Source organism: Podarcis tiliguerta (assembly GCF_965153285.1).
Source record: "Podarcis tiliguerta genome assembly, chromosome: 1".
Classification (NCBI taxonomy): domain Eukaryota; kingdom Metazoa; phylum Chordata; class Lepidosauria; order Squamata; family Lacertidae; genus Podarcis; species Podarcis tiliguerta.
In genome coordinates this window covers 53,442,973-53,470,270 of record NC_139534.1, presented here as the reverse complement: position 1 = coordinate 53,470,270, position 27,298 = coordinate 53,442,973, and the positions used below count along the sequence as shown (strand labels likewise).

The following is a 27,298-nucleotide window of genomic DNA, read 5'->3' as shown; positions in this document are numbered from 1 at the left end:
TGGTACTCATTAAGGATGACAGTGGTTCTACAGGTTATGTATTAGTCTGCTCTGCTTACGAAAGGCTAGGATTGTTTACCTCTTTGACGCCGTAATTCCTCCAAGAGTTCAGTTTACATATAGTTTCCAGGAAGGGTTCAATATCAGGGCTGCTTAGCTTCAACAGAAGTGTTGTGTGGCTTTAAGACACTGGTTAGAAGTATGCGCTAACAAGCATGCCTTGAGAAAGCATTGTAAACTGTACAGTTCCCAAAGGAAAATGTTGTGATTTCCTTCCCAAACATGCAGACGAGCACCAAAAGGCCCTCCTAGCAGACATACAAATTAAAACCTTAAATACAATTGCATCAAAAAGTTTTATGAATGGTCACAACTGGACAGATAATAAGAAAGGAATTAGTTCATGTTTAATAAAATGCACAAACATTATTACATTGTCAGTCCTGCCACTAGGCAGGCTAGTACCAATATGCAAGGGGGGGGAGAGAATTTTGCACAGAATCTTGCCAGTGGCCTTTTTTTTGCTCGATGCAGAGTGAGACCTTCAACACCATTTTACATAATGGAAAAGAGCTTAACACAAGGGGGGTATCCAAGACAACACCCCTGGGATGTGCTCCAGCAGCCGACACAACTAATACAGTGTTGATGTGCACACTATTGACTCGGAATATGCTTACATTTTAAAGCCAGAGTCCCATGTCTTGGTTAGCAGTACTTGGAATAGCTTCAGGGAGTATAAATGGACAGAATATATTGCCTGTAAGGGTATGGGATCAGGGCACCAACTCTGGCTAGGCCAGTAACCAGCCTATTAGGAAGCTGGCCCCACCACCCCCAAGATACTTAGCATAGTGCAAATGAAACAACAGAACTGGTTTGCCAGATGCTTAAGATACTAACATGCTGCATTGTTTCAAAACCAAAACTGCTCCTGCTTGCAAGGTGAGAGCGCGTCCCACGCAAATGAGCAGCCAGCATGTCTAACCGTATGCCACCACACAGCCAATCTGCTACTAGGTCCTGAAAACTGATCAGGTTTTGGTATGGCTAGCAGAACTCTCTCAAAAGATGCACACACAAAAGTTGAGCCCAGTTTGAAAATAATCAAAAAGTTAGCTCCAGGGCCAGGGCCCCCCACAACGGCCAAGACGACTTGCAGTGCCATGCGTTGAACGGCAGGACAAGGCACTGCACAGTGTCTACCCGGGCAGCAGCCCCTCTCAATTAGCAACAGGCTCCTCCTTTGTACTTGGAACAGGCTTCTTCAGGAAGTGCATCACGGCTTGCACCACTTTGTCGGGGGAGATGTTGTACACAGGGTGCGTAGGCTGCTGTTGGAGGGAAGGAAACAAACAGGAATTAAAGGTGAAACTGTCTACTCTCACCAGTTCCATAGCAAGAGAAGCCAAGCCTGTCAACTTAGGTAAGTTAATGAAAGCAAGTTATTTAAGGACATATTTCATGGCAATATGTATGGAGCTACAGGAGCCCGAAGCCCAGCATCCTGACCACTGAAAGAAGTTTTTCTCAGCTCCGCTGTAGCTTTTGAGAGTTTACTAGATGTTATCCACATATTTTCAACTTTGAAGGGGTCATTATCCTTGAGCAGTTGCCAAGGCCTCAGCACCAACCCCGGGCTCCTTCCCATTGTGCCACCACTTGCTTGCCAGCCTCTCAAGTGGGCAAGCAGCAACAGCAGCAAGGAACCACAAAAACCCTGGCTCCCTGCCCTCCCCTCTAGCTGGAGGTAAGGATTGTTCCTAATCACTGCCTGCCTACCAGCTGTTGCAGCGACACAACAAAGGAAAGGGGTGGTTCCACAGAAAGGGCATCTTGCCAAGCCCCGCCTCCCAAACCTGGAGCTGGCCTTGTTCCAGCCTCTCTGAGGAGTCATTCACTGCATCATCATCATCATCATCATCATCATAGCAGCACTGGGGCAATCTCACAAGAAAATGCTGCTAAGGTGGGAACAGGATCTAGGATATACAACTGATTCGGAAGATTGGAAAAAGTTTTTGGGGGGAAACATAAATTTTATGGCCTTCAATTCAATAAGAGAGAATTATATGAAGATGCACCACAGATGGTATATGGCACCAGACAGACTAGCAAAAATGAATAGATCGATTAGTAATAAATGTTGGAGATGCAATAAGATGAAGGGCACTCTATACCATATGTGGTGGATATGTTCAGAGATCAAAAAATTATGGGAAATGATCCATGAAGAAATAAAAAACTTAATAAAGGTTTCATATAACAAAAGGGCAGAAGCATACTTATTAGGAATTTTGAGTAAGGGTATCCCCAAAGATAAAATTAAAATATTCCTATACGCAACAACAGCAGCGAGAATGTTGGTGGCCAGTTACTGGAAAGGAAATAACATCCCAACAAAAAGAGAATGGTTAAGTAAACTATGTGAACATCTGGAGTTAGAAAAATTGACAGATATAATAACGCATAAATCTAAAACTATGGTACAGAAACAATGGGAATGCTTAAATGAATATTTACACAAACAGGGATCAAACACGAAAGTTTGGTTGTGCTTAGACTAACCTTGTGAAGAATACAGAGAATACAAAGATTAGATGGACTATGAAAGAACTTAAGGAAAGGAAGTGACTGAAGAACAGATGTAAAGATGAATTAGATAACCAAGAGACATGTGGTGAATAATATTTAATATTATAATATTTTAACTAGGATTTATATATTGTAATATTTGAAGTATGAATTTGGAATTATTTCTCTTCATTATATATTTTTGTTTGTTTCTTTTATTTTTTCATCTTATTTTCTAGTCTGCATTCTGGAAAATTGTGTAGATAACTGTTTTTACGTTCGGTTATGTATTGTTCCTATTTCTTTTTTCTTTTTTGTAACATTTAATAAAAAAAATTAAAAAATTAAGAAAAAAAGAGAAAATGCTTCTCTTCGAAATGTTCCCAGTGCAAGAGGGACATTTCCCCATGAGAGGAATAAGGAATGCACAATGAGAAGCAAAGTTCATAGTTCAAGGCTGTAATCATGCTTGACGCATACCACACAGCAGGAGAATCTGGCTTGGGATGGAGGGTCATAGAAGGGAACGGGAAGGCTATGCCTGTTGAAAGCTCACAGGCCAAAGGAAATCATATCTGGAGCTCACACTGCCTACGCAGAAAGACACAAGAGCCTCAGCAAGCACCCCCCTTTCATTATGCTTCCTATTCTGCCTTATACACATTGTTCTCTATCCCAAACTTCACTCCTTCCTCCTAACCTGTCAAGCCCTGTTATCTCAAACGCTGTGAAATTAAGCATCCATAGCCACCATGCAACTTGCAACAACAAACAACTATTTGGTGTGGCAAGTTTGCTACTCAGATCCACCACACACACTGTAAACACCATTTCTGGTCCTATCTGATTATTTATTATTATTATTATTAATTGAATTTATATACTGCCCTATATCTGGAGGTCTCAGGGTGGTTCACAGTCTAACCACTGTGTGGTATCCTTTTCTGCCTTCGGATATGGAGCAGGGGCTGTCACAGAGAGGGAAGGTTTATGCCAAATTTCTGGCACACTTTCCTGATGAGAAGAGTTAAAATATAAAGGAAACCCAAAACTACCACACACCAAATTTGAGATGTTTCTACCCTAATCTTTAAGAGGCAGGCCTATGAAGATGCTGAGGCAACAGAGTCTTGAGGCCTGTTGGCTGTGGAATGTCACCACCTGCCTTCCTCAGTAGCAGGGGCAGCCCTGTCTGAAGACCTTTTTAACATGGCTGTGGGAAGGGAAGGGAAGAGAGGGGATTCAGAGTCCCTGCCCTATCTCACTAGCCAGAATGTCTGAAATCAGCCTTCATGCCAGGGCATGGTGCCAGTGAAGGCTGCCATTACCAGTGCCCAGTGAGATGGCAAAAAAAAGTGAATGAAATCAATTCACTGCTGTAACACACATACTGAACTTTCACTAGTGTCTCCAGGATTATGAGTTGCAGACAGGATTTACTTGCAGCCGAATGGCATCCTCAAAAGCACTAGCTTACTTTCTACCTATTCAAAAGTATGTGATTGGAAATTCTGTTATGAACTAACTTGTTCTGCACCACTTGGACTAAGATGCAGATCAGAACATAGTTATCCTTTGGATTCTGCAGTTCTCCCAGTTTTGTTATGCACGTCTCTGCTTAAATACCAATATAAAAGCATTGGTGTTTTAGGAGAAAATTGTTCAAAGGCGTACATTTTGAGAGAAAATATGGTCAGAAATAACAAATTTTCTGACAATTTCCATATTTAAACACGTAGATAAATGCAATTTTCATTTAAAAAATATTGATGAAATATGGGAAATGTGATAGAACAGACTTGGGATGGATTGGAGCGGCACCTTCCTTGTCTGTGTTACTTTTACTTGGGTTCATTCCTAAGACACACACAAAACACACGCACACACGCAGCCACATCCTGACATAGCTTACCAGGCGGTTCTCTGGCACTCCTAGCACTACTTCATGGAGAAGGTCCCCGCTGCCAAAATGCTGTGCTATCGACAGCCCACTGAGGCAATAGCAGGTATGGTAAAAATCCCGGAACCTGGCGGTAGAAACATACACAAGGTTGAGGTGAGCGAGAAACTGGAAGCCCAACTGTTCCACTTAGCCACCCTCTGGGACAAAATCTCCATTTGTTTCAGTGCAGGGTACGCAAAGCCCCAAGTTGGGTGCCAGATTAGTTTCCCATAGTCGTCATCTTTGTGATATTCTTTCACCTTATAGTACAGTGGTACCTTGGTTCCCGAACGGCTTGGCTCCTGAACAAATCGGCTCCCAAACCTGGAAGTAAGTGTTCTGGCTTGCGAACTTTTTTTGGAAGCCGAACGTCCGTTTCAGCTGTCGGCATGGTTTCCGGGGCCAATCAGCCAATCAGAAGCCGCGCCTTGGTTTGTGAACGTTTTGGAAGTCAAAAGGACTTCCAGAACAGATTGCGTTCGGGAACCAAGGTACCCCTGTACTTCTGTTGTTTAAAAAACCGCTTGTAAATTTAATCCCAGTCATGAGTATTCCTGCTGTATGCTGAGTCACAAGTTGAAATTTTCTCAGTTGGGGTGACCAACACTCACTTGCCCGGCTTGTCCAAGAGGCCCCCTGCAGGGCACTGGCAGCATAGTAGGATGTACTCTTGAAGCGCTTCCTGGTCAAACATCCAGTGTGTCATACTGAGGGCAGAGTCACCTAAAAGGAACAAAAACCCCAGTAAGAGGCTAACACTTCCACTAGAGAAAGAGCAGGCCAACAGGAAGACACCAAAAGGAAGACTGCACTCCCTCCCTTCCTCCCTCATTTCTTCCGCTTCGCAAGGGCGGAGCTATGGCCACCCACTTCCAGACCTTGTCCTCACAGAAGCCTTCCATTTTCGCTATCAGGCAGTCATTTCCTTGTTCCTTAATCTAATGAGAGAAAGCAAGGACAGCAAGCAGATAACAAGCAGCAGCTTGTGGAGGGGATGGGACAAGGAAAGGTGGAAGGGAAGAATGCAAGGAGCATGTGCTGGCAGAGTTCATCTGAGGCAGTTAACCTAATAATAGAAATTCACTGCATCCTGCGAATAGAACTCTCTGCGTGTTGAAACTGTCTCCTACATCGGTGAAAAATGGTTCATCTGGCTAGTATTCCATCTCTGAGGTCCAACAGAAGAAGGTTGCAGAGTGTGCTTTCATTTTGCTTTTAAAAGCAACATAACCCCTGCTCCTTGATATTGTCACTTTTAAACCATTGCCAACTCCTACAGTGTTAGCACAACAGGGATATTTAGGTACATGCTGGGCTGGTATGCCAAAGGAACCGGTAACCCTGCACAGATATGCTTATAAACAAACCATCATGCCCCACATCGCTTCAGATTGGTCCTCCGACACTGGCCACATCCAGAGATTTCAGGAAGTTTTAAAATCACAGAGCATCAAGCTAGCACTGTACGTTCAATAAGCGAGGAAAGCGTTGGAGATTTCCTTGTACATATGGATGCCATGAATATACTGCTTAGTAACTAACCACAACATTTTTGGGGGGTGGAGGGCAAATAATGAGGAAGAATGGCACTGGCACTCTTTGATACAATGACATTTTTCATGGGTCCCCCAACAGCTTTGTTATTTTCAATCCTATGACATGTTGATGCCGGTTCTACTGTAGAATTGAAAGGCAGGTATTTTCTTTGGTTTCCACAAGGACAGAGAATACAAATGCTGCAGTGAAGCACATCTTGTGTCCTTGTGTCTTTTGCTCTCAATAGGCTCCTCAAACAAAAGACTCCACATCTAACAGTTTGGGGGTGAGAGGAAACAAGTAAGGGGGGCAGCATACCTGGGGACTGGTAGACCAGCTTGCAGTGCTCAGACTCACCTTTGGCATGCAGGGCTCGATGTAAGAGAGGCAGCAAGCCAGCCTGCCAGAATGAGTAGCAGCCATCTACCAGCTTGTTACAACGGCCCTGAAACCCTCCTTCAAAACGCATCTGGCGGCTTGTAACCCAGTGCTAGAAGGGAGAGAAAGCAAACATCACTATCGCTCAGTGCAGCCACAGGACCTGCTACACCCAGCAGATATATCAATGGAGGGAGCCACAGACAACTGCAGTCCCCTAACACAGTCTGGGGAGTCGGAGGGCACACACCTGTCCTCCCATCCCCCCCCCCATGCTTCATGTGTTTCCTGCAGCAAAACCTAACATGCCCAGGTTGCCAAGGAAAATATGAAGAGGTTTTTGATAATTAAACTAAACGAGGAAACAAGCAACCAAGCAAACCAATAAAACTGGAAAGGAGAAGTTACGGCACGTTGGTGAACATCAAGAGATCATGTCTCTATCTTATGAATGGCCCCGAGATCCTGCCATTTCAGGTTTGAATCAAATTATTTCTTTATTTCCCGCTGCTGCACGTATGCATGGTTACATGCAAGCTAATCACGCATCAGTGAGGGATGCCCGCATTTAAAGACAGTTACAGACAAAATGGGGTTTCACGATATTACGAAATAATGTTAGAAATGGTACATGTTTCCTTTTAATCAATTAATGCAAAGCTCAAGGGAATGATTATGAATATGTGCTGTGAATGTACAGACAGACACTTTTAGGGAGAGCATAAGAATGGAAGGGGCAGGGCAAAAGGAGAATCCCAATCCCAGATACTGAAATCCAGTGGGATCCTATGTTTGGGCATTGTGATGGCTATGACAGTGCCTTCTGCACTGATAAGGCTCCATCTAGAGTGCCTCTTCCACAAAGGAAAAGGCTTCCTTCATTTGAAGAAGAAGAGGCAAGGGATTTTCACTGGTTACTCTGTGCCGCCCGCAGTTCTGCTCTGAAGGGTCCCCTGACGCTCTGGAGCAGCTTTATGGGGAATGCTAAAATTCACTTCTCCGCCCATGAACAGTGGTCTGCTCATGGGAGCTCTGGATCTGAGCCATAGTGAATGTTGAAACAGCAGCACAGAGAGAATTAGAACCAGGCTGGCAAATGGTTACTTACCAATAAGCTTTTCAGATTCAAGACGTGCTCACTTTTCAGAATGACCAGCGCTGCCAGTCCACAGAAAGTGTACCCTCCGTGGGCCTCCATGCCAGGGACGCCACCAATCCCACCCTCCCAGTTCTGACATCTAATTCAAAAGCAAAACACAAAAACAGGAGGGAAAAAACACAGGATATGTTTTCTTGTCCACAATACCACAATTATCTTCCTGCTCATTCTCTAGACTCCTGCTGCTGGGCAGGTAACTACACTCAAACCTGGCAACCAAAGAAGCACTGGGTGTCCAAGGCCAAACAAGAGCTAAGTGTTTTCCTACCTTGCTATCCAGTCCGCTGTCCCTTCAAAGAGAGTTGGTGTGATGATGTTGGTAAGCGAGGCCACTGATGCAGCACAATACGCACTCCTGAGAATTAAATATGAGACTATTTAACTTCTGCACATGGATGAAGAATGATGCAAGCTGAGCTACTGCTGTCAGGGAGACACCAGTCATATTAAACTGCATGATCCACCCAGCCATGACCGTGGAAATGTCACAAAGAGAGTACGTGGAAGTTAAGTCATTGTATACTCAAGACTTGGTTTTAATATCTGAGCAACCCTGAGAAGGCATTTGCTCAATGTACTCAATCAGCTTGTTGGCCAGGGTGGGAGGAGGGGAGGGGGAGAGAAAGAGGGAGAGAGAGACCATGTTTTGTGTGTTGTAAAATAAAATTACTCTGGATGAGGTTATTAGAATGGAAGGTACACCAGGAGCTAAATTCAGAAGAGTTTACCCCAATGCATCCATTTATTTCCTTCCTTGGTGTACCAAGGGACTGGTATCCTAGATTTATATTAGTAGCCACAGAAAGATACTGAGTGGATTTCAATATTGTTAATTAAGACAGAAAAAGCCTTGCTCACAACATTATTCATTGAAATCCCAGGGGAAGAAAAATAAAGGTTACATTCTTCCCTGAAAGAAGAGCCAGAGCTTCATTTAAAATGGTTTGTCACAGCAAGCCACTGTACAAGTTGAAAAAGATTTTCTTCTTCAGCTTTAGAATCTGCTGCATCAAAACAAACTCTGGCCATGTCTGCCATTCTTTCCACATGCAAGCACTTCTCTTGAACTGCAGCCAAGGACTGCCTTTTCCTGCCCCCTAGAGGGGCAAGCCAGGAATATTTAACATCACTTACAGCTGAAAGAAGCAAATAATGGCTCCCATAATCTTCCTAACATTAGAAGCCAGGATCTTATTCCTCCACTGAAGTTTAGCTACACTATTACAAAACAGGATTAATGCTTGCTGCGCTAAGACAAAACTCTCTACGAGCGCCATTGCTACAAAACTTTCATCAGAACCCAAAGCTGCTGCTGAGCATCACATGAAAGAAATACTTGAAACATTTCCCACACACCTGACATCCACCTCTCCCCCTATGTGCATGATGAAGGAGCCATCAGGCTGCTTCAGGGAATACAAATAGTCCAGAAGCTTCTCTCTGAAAAAACAATAGAGAACATTTATCCCTATTAAGAGGGGGAAAGCAACTGAGATGCTGGAAGAGCCAACCCACATGAATGAAAATGGGCTTCAGGATCATCTAGGCCAGGGGTTTTCAGTGCTTTGCTGGCTGAGGAACCCTTCCAACATGTCATGATATCCTATGGCAACCCAGCCCCCTCTCCCTACCAATAAGAGCCCCCCGCCAACTTTCCCTCCAAAAAAGCAGGTTCCACAACTTCTTCTGACTTTGTCCCTACCACAGTGTTTTCATGTTAAGGTAAAACCTGCTATTCCATTGCCCTGCTGTACAAGCCTAAATAAAAGAAATACATCATCTCACACAACCTGCATGTTTGGACCCACAGCTCCCAGAGAGAGACTGATTTTGACCATTTCACCACTGGTGTCACATGATGAACTATGGGACTAGATCAGGCTGCGTGTGACTTGTGGTCACTCCCACTCTTGAGTGGGGGCGCCTGGCTGGTGCAGGATGGGAAAGTGATGTGCCTGAGGTGTACGCTGGAATGCCTAGCGATGAAAGTGGACTCCAAAGGTTCCGCAGAACCCTGGTTAAAAACATGAACCTGGACTAACCACCTAGACTCCTTTTTTCTAAATATGGAGCTAACCCTTCTCTAGCCCTGGAGTGCAAGAAAGGCCTGAGCGCCAGGAAGAGCTTTGCTCTCCTTGATTCAAAGCAAAGGAAGCTACCAACAAGTGGACGGGAGGCAATGTGGTGGATGTCGACACCAAGCAGCACATTGTGGCAAAGGCTGTGTTGGGAAAGGGCCACCAGGCCAGCTTACCAGCTAACCTTTCTTCTTCAGCAAGTAGGAAGGCTGAAGAGGGGGACTGTACTGGCAGACATTGGTCAAGAATGCTTCAGGCTTCACCTAATATCTTGGATCTGAGCAGAGGGGAGGGGGTCCCTCCTACGATTTTACCTGTTGATAACACTGTATGCCTCTTCAGTCCCGATAATGCAGAGAGCATTGACGGCTGCGTACGTTGGAGCAAGATGTGGGTACTGGTTTGGTCCCCCTCCAAAGCCTCCGCTGGGGCTCTGACAGCGGCTCAGGAACTGGCACACACTAGGCACAGAGGAAAGACCAAGGACAAGCTTAGTTTTTATAAGCAAGAAGCATTTAAACACAAAACAAGCAGCACAGGGCCTTCCCGGGCTAAGAAAGAAGGACCGCAGCAGCTCTTATACTAGCAGCAGTGTTCGACACTGCGCCAGTGGCACTACAGTCCATTGCCTCATTGCACAGAAGGAAGGGGGAAATTGAAGCGAATGTACAACTCAGACACTAAATGAATTGGGTTGGATCTGGAGAAGCTGGACTCCAGTCAAATAATGAGGCTCTCACACTTCCCTTGGCAGCCATCCCCCAACACACCAGAAGTTGCACCCAATAATCACAAATGGGATGAGGTACAGGAGAACGGCAGCGGGAGAGGAAAATATCAACAGAAAGCAAGGAATGCCTTGCACTTGCACAAAGGACCCCCCTGGACTCTATGGAAGGTTCTCTCTCACCAGAGCCATCTAGCTGAATCTCAGCAGCAGAACAAGCATTCTCCTCCGCTTTTGCCATGCTATTCCATTGTTTGTTATTGTTTTAATCCCAATATACACAAAGGTCTGTTACAGGCGCCCTTTCCCAGGCTCTCCCCCTGATCTATTTTGGGACAGAGGCTGCCTGCATGGAAGGCCTTTGCGATCAAAGAAGGGTTTGTCTCTCCCCATCCTTAAAATATTGATTTGGGGGCATCGTTTAATGACATACTGTAATTTACATTTTACTTATTAAGAAGCAAATAACACTGAGAACAACACCCCCCACAATAAGTCTTTAATTTAAGATCAACGTACACACAATATATGTGTATATGGAAATTTTTGCAATGCAATTGCAGTAGTCACACATTGAAATGCAACACATCCAGCCCCAGACCAAGGGGGGCAGGCCACAGAAAGTGCAAATCTACTCATCTACAACAAATCTTGTTGTAGGTGGCAACAACACTGCAAAACAGCATCCAGAGTGCCTTCTGGACTTGCTGATTAAAGGAACAAAACTCCTTTCTTTAATGGTTATATTTCGCAGCAACAGTAGCTCCCGGATACGGATCTGAACTTTTGAAATACAGTGGTGCCTCGCAAGACAAAAAGAATCCGTTCCGTGAGTCTCTTCGTCTAGCGGTTTTTTCGTCTTGCGATTAGCGCTATTAGCGGCTATTAAAGGTTTAAGGGATTAGCGGATTAGCTGCTAAAAGGCTATTAGCAGCTTAGTGCCTTAGAAAAAGGGGGTGGGGAGTGAAAAAAAATCACAGCAACTCGCAAGACATTTTCGTCTTGCGAAGCAAGCCCATAGGAAATTCGTTTTGTGAAGCACCTCCAAAACGGAAAACCCTTTCGTCTAGCGGGTTTTCCGTCTTGCGAGGCATTCGTCTTGCGGGGCACCACTGTACCAATCGGGATAATTTAATGTATAACCAAGTTATACATAACACATTTTATGTTCCTAAAGTAACAAAGTGACTTTAAATCTGTAAAGGGCGCTAAAAAGTATTTAAAATATTACAATTCCCCCCCAAAATTCATTCCAATCCCGCCCCCCACAAAAACAAGTTTTTTTCAACATTTCCCAAAATTGTGCACCTCAAATTCTGCTCAACCCAACTCTTCCTGGGTGAAAATGACTGCCTCCACTACAATCCAGTAACAATCCTGCTTTTCCATTCATTATACACATCATTCCTTGGCTGCAGAAAGCAACTCAAGCTTACTAATTTTCCCTCTTTCTCTTTACAAATTGCAAAACTTCTCTTCTTTGAAAAACAATTTGCAACCAATACTTCTTTCAAATGCAAAAAACCTTCTCTCTCCTAACCACCACCACCATTTCTGCAGACACAGATTTTCAAACCCTACAGGGAATGGGTTTCTTTCTCCTAGTGGCTGAAGCTGATCTCTTACCGCCACCATCTTTGCTGATCACAAGATGCACCAAAAGCTTCTACTCGAGGAAAAAGCTATTGAGAGGTCATTGTTGGAGCAAAGACAATGCACTGTTGTATTTCAAAAAAATGCTCTTATGCATCATGCAGGGACATTGGGAGGTTAGCCCAGAGAGGCACACACTGCGCAAAGATAAGGAAAACTTCTGGAAGTTAATTTCTCCTATAATTTTTAAGTCAGAAAGTTGAGCAGAAAGTTTTTCAGGTTATACTTAGTCCTTCTTTCTCTAAATTTTAAGTTCTGAATTTACCTCCAAATGTCTAGATAGGCAACTTTACTAAATAGCTTGCTAACAAAAGAGAAACTCTGAAAACACATAATTCAAAGCTCTGCCCAAAGATCATCTTTGGTTTCTGAGACATCAACAGAAGCCGCCTGCATAATTTTTGAGCTTCTCAACAACGACTCCCAGCAGTTATGTAATGACAATGCTCGGAATAAATGGCAAAGTGTTTTGCAGGAACGGAAGTGAAATATAAAACAACTCTTACTCTGAAGTTACAGATTCCGGGATGGGTTCCTCAAGCAGTTCAAGGCTGTGCAAGATCCAGTAGCACAACCATGGGCGGCTGGCATCTAGACACTTGGAAAAGAAAACGACAGCTGTTAAAATCCATGACTGACACAGCTGCATTTGTTACACCCCAACAAAAGGAGGGCAAAGAAGGCGAATCAGAACTGGAAAGTAAGAGGTTTAGAAGGATAAAGGACACCAATTTATGAAGGGAATTTACATACCTCTTTAAGAATAGCTTCATTATTCGCACAATCCCAAGCTAACATGAGAACCTCTTTTCATTTATCACCAAATGGACAGAGCAAAAGACACGGGTAACAAATATTTAGCTTTCAACCCCAGAGGAGCCAGCACTACAACTGAAGTGGCTCCTAGAAAATGGATTTAGCAAGGTCAACGGGAACACAGCCAGTGTTTCTATGGCCTACAAAAGTGCCCCTCAGTGAGACAGGAAAAGGAAGTCCCTTGATACCTCAGATTCCAGAGAAAAGTTAAAGAAACCTCAGCTGTAGAAAAAGCAAGGAGGATAATGAGCCATAATCATGTTAACCCACCATCAAATATTTTTCCGCTAACAGAATATAAGCAGGAAGGAAACAGTACAAACTCCCTCAGCCAGAAGGGATTACCTCATAGGCATCTGTCAGTTGTCTCAGCCCTCTCTTCAGGTAGTGGAAGTGTTTCTCTCGCTGCAAAACAAACCTGAAGGATAGACCAAAAGATATGCAAATGATCAAAGAGTCATAAAGCCATGTAAGTGCTCTACAGCCATGTGTGTTTGTTTAACTCTCCTTTAAAACCATCCAGGACAGGGGGCATCTCATCTGAAGTCCATATGGTAATAGTGCAGAGAGAGACAGGAGGGAAACAGTGCAGATGGGATTGACAGAGGAAGTATTCTTAAGTTATTCCTAGAAGAATGATACCTGTAGAGCAAAGGCCCCCAGGAGGAGCTGATAAACATGGGAGCAGGGAGGATCAGGGAGAACACGCAAGACATTTAAGCAAAGATGAGAAGAGAGAGGAAGCCGCTGTTCATAATTTTATAAACCTGTGGTCATGTCCCTCCTGAGACATCTTTTTTCAAAACTAAAGGCCAAACTAGAAGTGACATCATTCACACAAAAGCAATTGTGTGGTATTTATTTATTTTTTATTAGGTAAACAGCAGGAGAAAAGAGCCAATTTGGACCGGGCCCCTGGCAAGCTGATCAGACCCCTGCATCTGCTGTGGGTAGGGTTGCCATATGTCTGGAAAACTTTTTTGTCATATACCAAAAAAAGCTCAACAACTCTTCTGTCTGGATTTTGAAATATGGCAACCCTAGCTGTGTGTATTGGAAGAAAAGCTCCCTTTGTGCCAATCGAGGCTTTCCTTCCAATGCTAACCAGCAGGCATGGGGGCCAGCTCAGCACTATCCATTTTGTGATGGAAAGACCAGAACCATCTAAAGTATTGTAAACATGAGTATACCACAACTCTATATAAAGGCATTGCTTGAATCCTAAGAGAAAGGAAGGCATTCACAAGAAAGTCACCCAGTACTTCCTCACTATTGCAGCTACCTACACACATGCCCCATTCCCCAAAAGCCTCTCCAGAAAGTTAAGGGCCCTCCTGAGCAATGTGGGGTGGGGTATATAAATCAGCAGTCAAACAAGAATACGGAGCAAGTGGAGGAAAGGTTGCATGGATACAAGAACTTACTGCGCGTCATGGTGATTTGTCTTATAAGCATCAAAGACCTCTTGGACTATATCTTCTACTTTTGTCTGCAACAAGTTAAAGGGACAAAGAAGAGGTACAATAACTATGGGTGGGGAGGATGCAGAGAACACTATATACTAGCATTTACTGTTACTATTACAGTATTATTAAAATAATTTCTACACCACTTTTTCAAAGGTCTCAAAGCAATTTACTATGCCTTTTGATACAAGGTTTGAAGCCAACAGAGTAAGAGGTAAAATGGAGAGAAGCATACTCACAAAAATAACTCTTGCTAAGTCTGACCTTTAAGACATTGAACCGAAATGACTGAGAATTGTAAGTAAGCAACGAACTTTACTTTTCTTTCTTCTTCGCTCTCCACTCCCCTGCTTCCTACAATACTCTCTAAGGTGTATTAGGATACTTCCAATTATTGTGGATATTGCTTCTAATCTCCACTATGGGCCATGGCAAGCGGCCAAGGGACCTGGATGAGGCAATGCCTCCCCCGAGGCCCAAACAGTCCAAGATTGATACTTTTTTTCTTAACTGTAATAGAAATAATGAGGAAGTTAGCTACATGGTTGAAACTCACAATCGTTTTAATCCTTTAATTGACCTCGCAGCCGATACAGAAGTGGAGGGGGTGAACTCGAAGACAACGAATAATGCCAACGATAATGACAAAGAGGTGAGAGCCACCTCGAAGGGGGAGCCCGAGTTGGCCCTCGGCGATGGCATGGGACTCGATCATTTCCAATTAATAACCAGGACCCTGCGCTGCATCTTTAAGAGCATAAATGGGATCTCCATGCAGGTGGATAATCTCCACCAAAAGCTTGAGGCCCATTTGCTAGAGCTCCAGCTCAACCACACTCTCCCTCCGAGGGATTTAAAGGGACAGAGGTATACCTCCCTTATTAGACATGAAAGTGGTACTGGTGGCCACCTCCTAAAAACTCAATTGGACTCTCAATCTCTGATTTTACAACCAAACAAAATATGTCTAACTATACACAGTAGGGACCCCAGGTCCCCAAGGTGGAATAATTCGAGAGATGTCAAAGATCATCTGAGGCAACTCCTTCAGATTTGGCCTCCGCTAATAGACCTCAGTACAGTGAAACTTTTAAACTACCACCATCGGCTCCAAAAAGTATTGCTCTCCTTCCAGTCTCCAAAAATTCCCTCCATACTGGTTAGGCGTAAAGCGTTTCTGGCCACCTGGGGCATCTTCCCAACAAGAGTCTTTAATGACACCAGGATTAAACCTCTCTTCCGCAGCACCGTACAAAAAGGTAGCTGCCCGCCAGACAGGCGCGACTCAGTCTTGAAACTCAAGTTGTCCACCCGGGAACCTCACCCTCCCTCTCAGCCCAAGCTTCCTGGTTTATCTACTCCAGCAACAAAGAAGCATGACCAAAGCGGGCCCAGCCATCTGGATATCTCAGAGGAGAGGGACCTTATTTCATCCTATGGCGAGTTGCCATTAGTAGAACAGCAGGAAGTTATAAACAGGCTTGATACACTCAAGCAGCATCTTACACATGTACTTCAAGAGAAAATCTCCTCAAATCCTGGACATAGCAACCTATTAAATCAAAGGAAACCAGTTATGAAGGGGCTAACACCCCAGAAACCCCTGCCAAATACTGGGACTCCAATAACGGATGATTTGGCAGTCTGCCTGGCGGAAGCTCCTCATACACCGTCGCAACGCAGACCCCCTTCACCTCTACTAATAGATCTGCAATCAACTACCTCGTCCTCCGCCTTAAAGAGTAACGCGTCAAACACACCTCATCCTGGTAATCTGTCAATGTCCTATTCTTCTATGCCTGACCTGGAGTCTTCATTCAGTGCGGTCCAGTCAAATGACTCTATATCCTCGTCCTTTGCCAGTCAACCTCTTTTGGTAGAACCTCATTTATCCGCAACCTTTTCAAGCCAATATATAAACGTTAAGGAACCCACTGTGCAAAGAGACAACTTAGGTTTTACTGAAGACCCTGCTGGTCACATCAATCAACTCACCACCCCTTCGATACCTTCGGTAGTACCTCGCCTGGAGCTGTCTCAGACCCCTGGCAATGTCCTTCCCACCAGCAACCAGAGCAATTGACTAGCACATAGTCCCTCCTCAAATTGCTTTAATGTGCTATCCTGGAATGTGGCAGGATGGACGTCCAAACAGGATGACGGGGATATGAAAGAGTTTTTAGCGAAATTCCAGATTATGGGTATACAAGAGACCTGGTGCTTAGAATCTTCACCCCCCCCATCCCTACCGGGCTATGACGCCTTTGTGATTCCTGCGACCAAAACACACTTGTATGGGCGCCCTAGTGGAGGCCTGGTAACATTTGTTTCGCAGGAGCTTCAGCTTAATATCTCTCCTATCTTTTGGTTAGAGAGTAATTACATTCAAACTTTGCACATCACTAACAGCTCGCTTGGGGAATTCATATGTGTAAACTTGTACAATCCATCTACCTATTCCTCCTCTCACTCAAATCAGCTGTGGGAGGATTTAAGATTTATTCTAGATAAATCTGGGGCTGAATTTCCAAAGTCAGAGATCCTTATAATGGGGGACTTCAATGCCAGAATCGGAGCAGATATAAGCTTATTTACCGATAAGTCGCAATTATTCATAGAAGAGGAGTGGTTCCCTACGTGGAATTCACAGGACAAGACCATTAATAGGGCTGGCATCATACTGCTGGAGTTCACTATAAACTGCGGGCTGCACAGCTTGCACGGCACACCCAAAGACTGGTCCGGGGGATACTATACTTTTCTAGGATCTAGAGGGGCAAGTGTTATAGATTACATCTGGTCCTCCTCAGCATTTAATGATGAGGCATACTGTTTCAATGTGTTCAACAGAACCGAAAGTGACCACCTTCCAATTGCCATCTCCTTTCACCACACACAGCTGGGGCCTCCCAGCTCACCACACCCCCAGGATTCATCGACCCTGGCCCCCGGACGCAAGAAGTGGGACATCTACCTGGAGCAAGACATAAAAGTCCTCCTAAATTCCCCTGAGATCCTAGCCCTGAAAGCTCAGCTGTTAACAACGAATGTGAATCATTTCTCAAATTTCCAGCAAATTCTAGTCTACTTGCTCCCTTCGCTTACGAAACCTTCCCGTGCGATTCTATCCTGGAAGAATCAAACCTGGTTCGACCAAGAATGCAAACAGTGCAGAAGTAGGCTTAGATTTCTCCAGTCAGACATGAAAGCAGACAGCACTCAGAGCAAAATCAGGGAGTTAGCCCAATTTCGTTCATACTATAAGAAGCTGCTCCAACATAAGAAATTGCTCTTTGCGAAAGAACGCTGGTCGGCTCTGTCAGTGGCCATTAAAACCCGTGACGACAAGAAATTTTGGAATTTAATTAATGCAGGTCTAAGACCCCCCTCATTCATTGTTAATAACATCACAGCAGCCAGCTGGCACTCTCACTTTGCTCAGCTGTATTCCACCTCAGATTCTGACGTAAATGTAGTCACCACCCTTCCAGCATCTGCCTTGCCCACCTGGGAGCCAGTCTCCCCAGAGAGATGTATTCAACTAATTAGCATGCTATCAGGGGATAAATCCCCGGGGGAGGATATGATACCACCTGAGGTATTCTTATCGAACCAGTCGTGGTGGGCCCCTATCTTAGCATCTCTCTTTACCACCATTAATGCTACTCTTAAGATTCCACCTAACTGGAAACAGAGCATAGTTATCCCAATACATAAAAAGGGGGACCCACAAGATCCGCGCAACTACCGACCTATCAGCCTGTTGGACATATCATACAAGGTTTACTCTAGATTCTTGCTAGAGAAATTAATTGAGTGGGCAGAAGAAACAAAGCTATTCCATCCGGAACAGGCTGGCTTCCGCAAAGGTCACAGCACATCTGGCCAATGTCTTGTTCTACTTACCCTGATTGATAAATACCTAAACAGGTTCAACTGCAAACTACACGCGGCTTTTGTGGACCTGACCTCCGCCTTTGACTCCATTCCCAGAGATAGGCTATGGCAGAAGCTTAGTCATACCAGCATAGATAAGAGACTCCTCCTCCTTCTTATGGAAATTCATAATGACATATCGGCCAGAGTAAAATTCGGCCCTCTGGGAGCTCTTTCTGATTCTTTCCCTCTGAATAAAGGGGTCAAACAGGGCTGCCTCTTGGCCCCTTTTCTATTCAATTTCTATATCAATGACATCGTCACAACTATGAAGGCCCTAAATCAACCTGCCCCCTCCTTACAACAGCTCAAGATCCCCATATTACTCTATGCGGACGACATGGTGATACTGTCATTAACCAAGCTGGGCTTAAACAACATGCTCAGAGGGCTCATGACATATTGTGATACCAACTCCCTTAAAATTAATTTCGCCAAAACCAAAATTCTTACTTTTGGCATGAAAACTCGGAAGTCACTCTGGAATTTTGAGGGCCATTCTATTGAACATTGTTCAGCATTCAAGTATTTGGGTATCATTTTTCAGCATGGGCTTAGCTGGTCAGCTCACCTAAATACAACCATCCTGGCTGCCCGCAGAACCATCAAAGCCTTGGAGAAATTCTACTATGCAAAAGGCGGCCAGCTGGTTCCACCAATCAGAAAAGCATTTATCAGCAAAGTCCTCCCGATGTTATTGTATGGGGTTGAAATCTGGGGGTGGAATTTAAAAACACTACAACGGCTGGAGATTCTACAAAACTCTTTTGCACGGAAGATACTGGGTCTCCCCAAGGGCTCGGTTGCAGCACAGTTAAGAACAGAACTGGGCCTCCCCTCCATTGTTGCGAGAGCCCACATTAGAATTATTAGCTTTTATTGTAAATTAATCAATGCCCCAGGTCCCCTACTAGCCAGGCAAGCCTTTTTAACGTGTTCTCAAAGCAATAAATGGTCCAAGGCCATGGTGACTATTACTGCACGCTACTCTCTCCCAAATCTTGACTCGCTGTCCTCTTGGGACAAACATAAAATCCGGGCCTGGATTCTTACAAGAGACGAGGCCATGGACCGGGCACAGTCCACCTCAGCTCGCCTCTCCATGTGGCTCCCTAAAGTGAAAGTGGTAAGATCACTTGCCAACTACTTGATAGACCTGACGGAGCCCAACTTGAGAAGAGCGTTTACTATGGCCCGCTTCCATTCTATACCCACGGCCTTCCTGCAGGGGATTTATTCTAAGACCCCTATTACCCAGCGTCTATGTCCATGCACAATGAATGAAGTAGAGGACTTCATACATTTCTTTTTCTACTGCCCTATTTATGAGCCAATAAGATCTAAGCTCCTCCTTTTGATCCCGTCCACCATTACATCTAAGGAAGACTGTTTGAAATCGCTTCTTGTGGACGCAAATCCCCAAATCTCACGTGGGGTGGCAATATTCATAGTGCAGGCTCTGAAACTCAGGGCTACTCTGACAGGGTAGCGTGCCCTAGACCTGGACCTGTTTTAATCTTTTTATTACTTTTAACTCAATATGCTGAGTCTGTGCTGGGGCCATTTTGTGCTTTATATATACCCGCATACTAGTTTTTGGGCGCTGGCTATTATATCTTTGCATTATTGTCTTCGGGTAACTTAAATGTCACTACGCCAGCCAAAACACCTGAATTTTGCTGGGCTGCTTGTCTCTAGTTTGTCTTTTTTTCTTTTTGTATTGTCTTATTTTGCTATGGCAGTTTGCTAATGCAATAAAGGTTTTTTGATTTGTAAATTAACATGCGAGACAAAACATTAAAAATATCAAAATAAAACATTAGAGACGGACACATTTAATGCCGCATATGTAACAGGAAAGCAAAATATTTTCTTAAACATAAAAACATGACAGGTAAAAATCAGAATGCAAGAACCCCTCTGCACTCAGAAGACAGCACTATTAAGAAAGAACCATCACAGCACAAATGGAGCAATATGGCATGGCATGCCAAGAAGAAAAGTGTCTATGGCAGCTGTGAGTAATTGTTAAAAGGGTGTCAGAGTTCAAGAGGGCTGCTGCTGCTCCAGTTTTAAAAAAACAACACAGAGGCTCGTAAAAGAGGTGGATGGTAACAAATAACAAGCTATAGCTCCTTTAGTATATCACATCTACACAACTGCTGCCCCTGAGGAAAGGCCACAGATGAAAGGCAGAATGTCCCACGTTCAATCCCTGGCATCTCCAGGTATGACCGAGAAAAAGACTCTAGTCCAAAATTAAGTTAGGCATCACTGAGATAGATGGGTCAGTGGTTTGACCTGGTCTAAGGTAACTTCCTATGTGCCTGTGGTTCAGTGATGCAGCACACAATCAAAAAGGCTCTTCTGCTCCCAGGACATCCCACCCATGTAGCACTGTACAGTATGCACAACCCAGGCTGATCCTTGGGGGGGGGGGGAGAGAGTTGACCACAAGCACTTTCCAAAAATCACTGAGGGTTTTAGCACCTGTAAGAGCACATAGCTAGAATCAAGACACATAATGAAGCCCTCCACCCATCTCCCAGTGAAATGTACCATCAAACAGAATGCATGGGAGCAAATCAATAGTTGGTATGATAGGTGGCATTATATTAGATCACATATATATTTAGGCAGCAGAGGACACAACACTTGCAAAATCTTGTTGTGAGGCACTCCATTTGGATAGAATGGAGTCATTTTTAGCGCATTGTTCCATCTATAAATATATATATATATTGAGAAAGAGAGAGTAACTGGCAACAGTGAGTGGAGGGCACTTCACCATGGAATGAGAAACTTGCAGGCTAATAACTTACTGCTGCCATGCTAATATATATTAAGCTAAGCTCTGGTTGCCTTTGCCATAAATATATGTCTGCCAACACAGTGACATCGTGCATTGCTATATTATTTGTGAGACACCACCACTTCAGTAAGGAGCATCTAAAAGGTGATGAGACTTTCTGCTGACAAGGCAAGGACTTGTTCCACCTGCCTTGCCCCACCCTCCAACCCTCAGAGCCCTAGAAGCCTTCAGAACGCAGTTGCTGCCACGGGCATTATGTGTATGTGTCTTCTGATGAACTGAGTGGAAGTCTGAGTCATGGGGATGGAGAAAGAGTGTGTGTGAATTCAACAGTGCTTAGTTTTGTTTTTGGTTGTTAGTTAATGTTCACATTGTGTTGTGGATTATGAGTGCTACAATGCTTTATGAATCTTAAATAACTTTTCTTATGGTTGTGCTGTTTAGCCTATTTTTTAAGTGGCTTTGTTAATAGTGTTTCATACAAGGTGGTTGTTTTACTGATGATTTGTTAAATTATTTTGTATGATTTATGTTGTGATTGGGATGTTTTACTATGCTATTACAATGGTACCTCAGTTTTCGAATGTAATCTGTTCCGGAAGACCGTTAAGAGTTCTGAAACGTTCAAAAATCGAGGATGCAACAGCCGACAGCTAGGCCTCAGGATTTTGCACTCAGCAGAAGCTGCATGGCATGTTCGACTTCTGAGGTGTGTTCAAAAACCGAAGCAATTACTTCAAGGTTTATGGCGTTTGTAAACCGAAATGTTTGTCAACGGAGACATTAAAAAACTGAGGTACCGCTGTATTTGTAAGCCGCTTTGTGATTTGTATGAGTGAAAAGAGGCATAGAAATATAATAAATGAATTGCTTAATGAAAGACAGACAAGGGGAAGAAGTGGAAGAAGGAGAGAAGCATGGCAGCAGGGCATTTAAACACAACCACAGGGTTCCAGATTTCTCTCTCTTCTTTTAAGAAGCTGCTGCTCCAGCTCCCAACAAAAGAAAGGGAACTGCTATGAAGCATGCATGGGGGAGTGGAAGTCATTAGAAACCAGGCTCACTGACAGAAGCAGAGGGGAAATAGCGAGGTGCGACAGAGAGGAAGAAGCTCAACACAACATAAGGTTGCGTGTAATAGGTGAGGAAAGGTTCTAGGAACTAGGAGTTGCAGGATCAGTGCAAGGTGTGTGCATGAATGCCCTTAGTTTTAATAATTTGCCTAAAGCATCAAAGCAGCCAGGCTAAGCTGAAGCCAGCACTAAATGCTCAGCAACAGAACAGGGAAATCTGTGAGGTCTCTGACCAGCTCATGCTGTATTCCTACTCAATGGCTGCATGAACAAAGAAATCCACATTGGCATTCACATCCTTATTCCACAGCTCACCTTAATTGGGGCCACAAAGCCTCAATTGACACTTTCCTGCTCTTTTGCCCTGGTATCTAATGTTTTCTCACTGTCTGGGATTTGAAAAGTGTTGCCTTCTCCATTAAAGGTCAGATTCTAGGGAGAGATAATGAGCAGCAATCACCCCTCAGGGATGTCTCAGGCCTCCAGCAAGGAAGAAAGTCCAACTAGTAATCATGTTTACTGGATGACTGTAATTTCAGCTGCTTTGGTCTGAACAGTGGAAAGCGGCAAGTGCAACTAAAATCAGAAGTAGGCCACAAAATCCAAGACTACATCCACACAATACCTTTAAAGCAAATGACATCTCCGCAAAGAATCCTGAGAACTCTGATTTACCTCTCCTGGAGCTACAATTCACAGCACTTTTAACTACAGTTCACAGGATTGTTTGGGGGAATTCATGTGCCTTAAATGTAGGGTCTGAATGCAGCCTAGTATAGCACATCAAATGCATTCAGTTTCTAATACAAAGAACTATTTTGCCAGCCACATATGCTTTGACTTTAGCAAATTTCTTTCCAGAACCTTAGGAAAGGCAGTTGGCTTCCCCTCAATTTCAGAGCTTCTCTCAAGGATTGAGTACTATTTGGAAGGGAAGGGGTCAAATGAACTAAGCAACTGAGTAACTTTACATAAGTTCCTTTCGCTCAGCTTTGCAGCTATAGAAACCATGACCATCAAGAAAAAGATGGTCAAACACTATCGGTTAAGCAAGATTTATAAATAATCATAATTTGTTCATTGTCCAGACAGTTGAACTTCAAAGAATGAAGTATTTCCATGACTAACAGGACTTAATTAAAACCAGTAGAAGGATAATTTAAGTCCAATAAACTCTAGGATAGTCATTTTCATGATTTAACTGGAAATGATTTACTGCATAATTCTTTTACACAACCAAGCAAACCAAAGAAAAATCATAACTATTAGTGCTCTACTCAGCTGTGTCTAGCCAACACTACTTATCCATTTATGCTCTGATTTTACACAAGTAAGTTTGTTAAATCTCTATCTTCTATAGCCTGTCTTCCTGAGCCAAAGAGCTCAATTCTTATGAAGGAGCATACCTGGCCACGCCCATCCAACTTTTGAACAATTAAAAAACACAATGGTATTATGTCAGAAATATGAATGACAGGCTTTAGCCTAATGAAGTTAACAGAACAAGTGGTTTGAGACTTGCAGCTTTGGAATACTTTTAACTGTCCTGTCTACCAGTGGAATTGGTGAATATTGCGAGCTGAATACTACATAAAATATATGCAACAAGGTGGTGTACAACCTAAGAACATAAAAATCTATTGGATTACTACCATTTTGCCATCTATATTTCTGAGGGAAAGTATATGCAGGTCTTACCACACAATCACCATAGGAAGCAGGTCTAGCAATGCCTATCACATTTTCCACTTAAAAATATGGGTCACCTTAGACAAAGTCAGATGACTGTCCAACCAGCATTGAAGAACAGTCAGCCCAAGTGCAGGTAGAGGTCTTTCCTCTCACTGATTAATTCCAGAAACTGAGAAGAACTTGTACATGTCATAGATATGCCCTACTAACTAAAGCTCAACCCTCTTTATCCCCTCCTGGTCAATAATTAAGATGTCTTCCACAGAGAACAAACCACAGATATAATCACTGAATTACAGAGACCTTTCAGCAGGTAACTTGACTTGAATGCTTAAAATATATCAGTAAATTGCTCCACACGTTTTACTAAAACAACAAAATTGTGATGTGATTGAAAGGATGCCTTTGATTGATTCCACAGGGGTAGCCATGTTTGTTTGTTGGTAAATCAGCTATGTTTGTTGCCTGCCCTTTCTTAAACACAGTTCCTCAATACAATACCACAGCAGCAACATACATACAACAAAACTGCTGAGTGTTTCACTATATATTAAGATGTAGCCTTACATTTAGTTCAGTGTTTAAAAACACACACACCATATTATATGATGGAGGACCTGGGGCTAGCATGCTTTGAACTGTTATCCTATGGAGCCTTGTAACTTGCTGATCACCAAAAAGTCATTTTCTCAGAGTCCTGAGTTTATTGCAGCCCTTCTGCCCCCAACCTCTGAATTCCAAGCCTATGTCCTTGCTCCTCCATGAGTTCAAGCCTTTTATCTCTTCGCCTCTTGTTGTTCATGAGCACTCAAAACATGTACATCAGGATGATGCCTTCCCATTATCTGCTGTTTTAGAAGCATCCTCCTCCACAGTATGACATTGACTTTTCAAAGGTCACATAGTTCCAAGGCTACCTTCCCCCTAACATTGCAAACAATGCTCCGTAATCAAACCTGAAGCCAGGCGGGTCAGGAACTGCTTACCATGCAAATTTCAAACAGGTTTTATAAAGGCATAAAGTTACTAAGCATCACAGTAATTAGGCACTGGCAGGAATAAATGCTTAATCACTAAGGCTTATAATATTGATGTTGTATAAAATACCCACTTCTCTTTTCCTCAAAATACTTATGCCTGAATTGTTAAAGGACTAGATAGAAAAGCTTGGGAAGCACTAACATTCTAGCCCTTTTATCTCCAAAGATGTTAAAGCTTTGCCTGGTTCCAAATGTATCAGTCCTCACAACTTTTTTGTTTAAGGTTATGGAAGCAATGTCCTCCTACACAGTTTGGTGTTCCAGTACTTAAATTTAGAAACTCAGTGTTCTTCGCTACCACTGAATTTCTAAATTTAAGTACTGGAACACCAAACTGTGTAGGAGGACACAGACATGCACATCATTGTCACTGTGCACCGCTCAATTCAGTCTCTGACCTTACGTAGGAAAGAACCACAAAGGGATTCTAGTTGTGATTACTTGATCTGTCTGCACGATTAGGGAACCTGATAAAAGTCTCCATGACAGAACTGGGTAAGAAGGGTGGTGAGAGACAGCAGCTAGTGGAAAGGGAACTGGTGTGGGATGCAACCCCTTATCATTTGAACCCACAACTCTTTATAACCATTGTTACCTTGCTTGTGTTTTTTAAAAAATAGGTACAGTAATGTACTTTTCTAAGACCACTTCTGTTAGCATACAAATAGTCAGACTTGAAAGTTGCAGGGATACAGTAAGATCTGGATATGAATAGGATGTGTGCCTATAACTACAAATAGGTGTGAGCTGGAAGTGGGGAAGTTTGGCTGAAGGGGATGGGGAAACACCACTATTAAAACCACCCTGAATCTCCATCTGTCCCAATGTATAGATTCCCCAAAGGTAGGGCGAGTTTTGAAGTGGGGTCCAAATTCACAAACTGCGAGGAACACCAGCAGCACATCCACGTTTTTCTCCTGTTTCCCCACAGTTACTCTCTAACAAGGTTTCAAACAACAAAAGAGGAGGTGCAAAGCGGTTCTCCAACGTGTGCAGACAAGGAACTCCATCGTGTGTGATGGGAAGCGGACAAATGGCAAAAAACATAGGAGAGGAGGACTAGGCGAGCCTCCAGAAGCGACTTAAGCATATTAATGCATCAGCTTCCATGCGCAATGGGCTACCTGAAATGGACTTAAGGCGGCACATGGAGAAGTAGAGGCTAAACGAAATCTAACAAGATAATATACCTCAAAAAAGCCCCACCCCACAACCCTGGAGATTCTCACTGTGCTGAACACAATGGATCTACAGGGCGGCCACCGGGGCATCGTTCTCTCTCCGCCCGCGCAGAGAAACAGACCGGACCCCTGAAGCCACACGCCCGCGAAGTGCACCCTGGGAGTTGTAGTCCCTCTCCCTGGAAAGAGGGGGCGGCTCCCAGCCCCACCTGCTCAGCTGAAGTGAGGGTCCGAACTCCGTCGTCCTCCAGCCTCTCCCGGCCCGCTTCCGTGCCGCCCCGCCGGTAGCGTCTCCTGTCGGCGACGGGCTGGGTAGAAGCGGCGGCCGCCATGATCCCACAGAGCCGCTCAGCCCGCGCGACTGAGGCTGGCAGCCCGAGAGGCAGTGTGCTCAAGCCCGGCTACGGCGGCTCGCTGAAGGCAAGAAAGGTCCGAGCGCGCTGCTCTATTACTATATACTGTAGCAGCTTCGCCCAAACGCGCTGGGAAGCGCCGGCGGCAGCGTCGGTAACTCGCTGCCGCCCCCACGTGGCGCCTATTTTAACCCGCCAGTTTCAGCTCTTATAATGTGCCTCATGCGGCAAGCGACTGCTAGACGCCGTGATCCCAGGTGGGAATCCTCTCTCTCTGACGCAATGCGCCCTGCTTAAGGGCTGGGGGAAGCACAAGAGGGATCCCTCAAACCAGTTTAACTACAGGCACTAGAGCTGTCCATGCGGCATGAAAAGGGAGTTCCCCTCCATCTTCACAGACCAGTTTATTTAAAGGGGAAGTGGGTTCCCAAGTTACAGTACTTGCCCTGCTTTTTAGCCCGCTTTTACTTGCGTTAGCGAGTGAGTGCGTGAGCTGAGCAGACAACAGCTCCTGGAAATCTCTAGGCAGGCTGCTTGTTGTAAGGCAATTCTCCCTTTCCAGCGTCGACAGGTGGTGTGTGGGAAGAGTTGCTCTCGGGTGGCTCCAGATGGAAAACTGAACTCCTACTTACCATGACTGTGCTTTGTTCCCAGTCTCCTTGCCGGTTGAAGAGTGCCGCATTGCTCACGACTTCAGTAGGCCTAGGGAACTTGTGGTCTCCTAGTTTTAACTTGTGGTCTCCTAGTTTTTTGCACTCCTGTTATCCCTGACCGTTGGCAACGCTGGCCGGGGCTGACGGGAATAGGAGCCTAACAGTACCTGGTCACAGGTTACACCATCCTTGCTGTAGTGGCTTCAAAAGACTGTACTTTACTATGTTT

The 27,298-nt window shown here is 44.2% G+C and overlaps 1 protein-coding gene across 3 annotated transcripts; it reads right to left on the bottom strand.

Moving 5' to 3' along the window:
* Window positions 1-385: 385 nt before the first annotated feature.
* Window positions 386-26,541, bottom strand: LOC310678876 (protein farnesyltransferase subunit beta-like). 3 transcript variants are annotated; one of them, XR_014511996.1, is made up of 12 exons: window positions 26,273-26,537; window positions 14,288-14,352; window positions 13,209-13,281; window positions 12,554-12,645; window positions 9,982-10,128; window positions 8,946-9,029; window positions 7,858-7,944; window positions 7,539-7,668; window positions 6,410-6,542; window positions 5,128-5,239; window positions 2,941-4,601; window positions 386-1,964 (listed from the first exon to the last, which is right to left on the bottom strand). XR_014511996.1 is itself a non-coding variant. In XM_083443401.1 (12 exons), exons 1-12 carry the CDS (start codon window positions 26,393-26,395, stop codon window positions 1,224-1,226), a joined length of 1,272 nt encoding a protein of 423 aa, XP_083299527.1. In that variant the 5' UTR covers window positions 26,396-26,541; the 3' UTR covers window positions 386-1,223. The 3 variants fall into 3 exon arrangements, 2 of the variants coding, with proteins under 2 accessions (XP_083299527.1, XP_083299526.1); XM_083443401.1 differs by having other exon boundaries at window positions 386-1,334; window positions 4,487-4,601; window positions 26,273-26,541; XM_083443400.1 differs by lacking the exon at window positions 26,273-26,537 and adding an exon at window positions 26,007-26,168 and having other exon boundaries at window positions 386-1,334; window positions 4,487-4,601.
* Window positions 26,542-27,298: the final 757 nt, after the last annotated feature.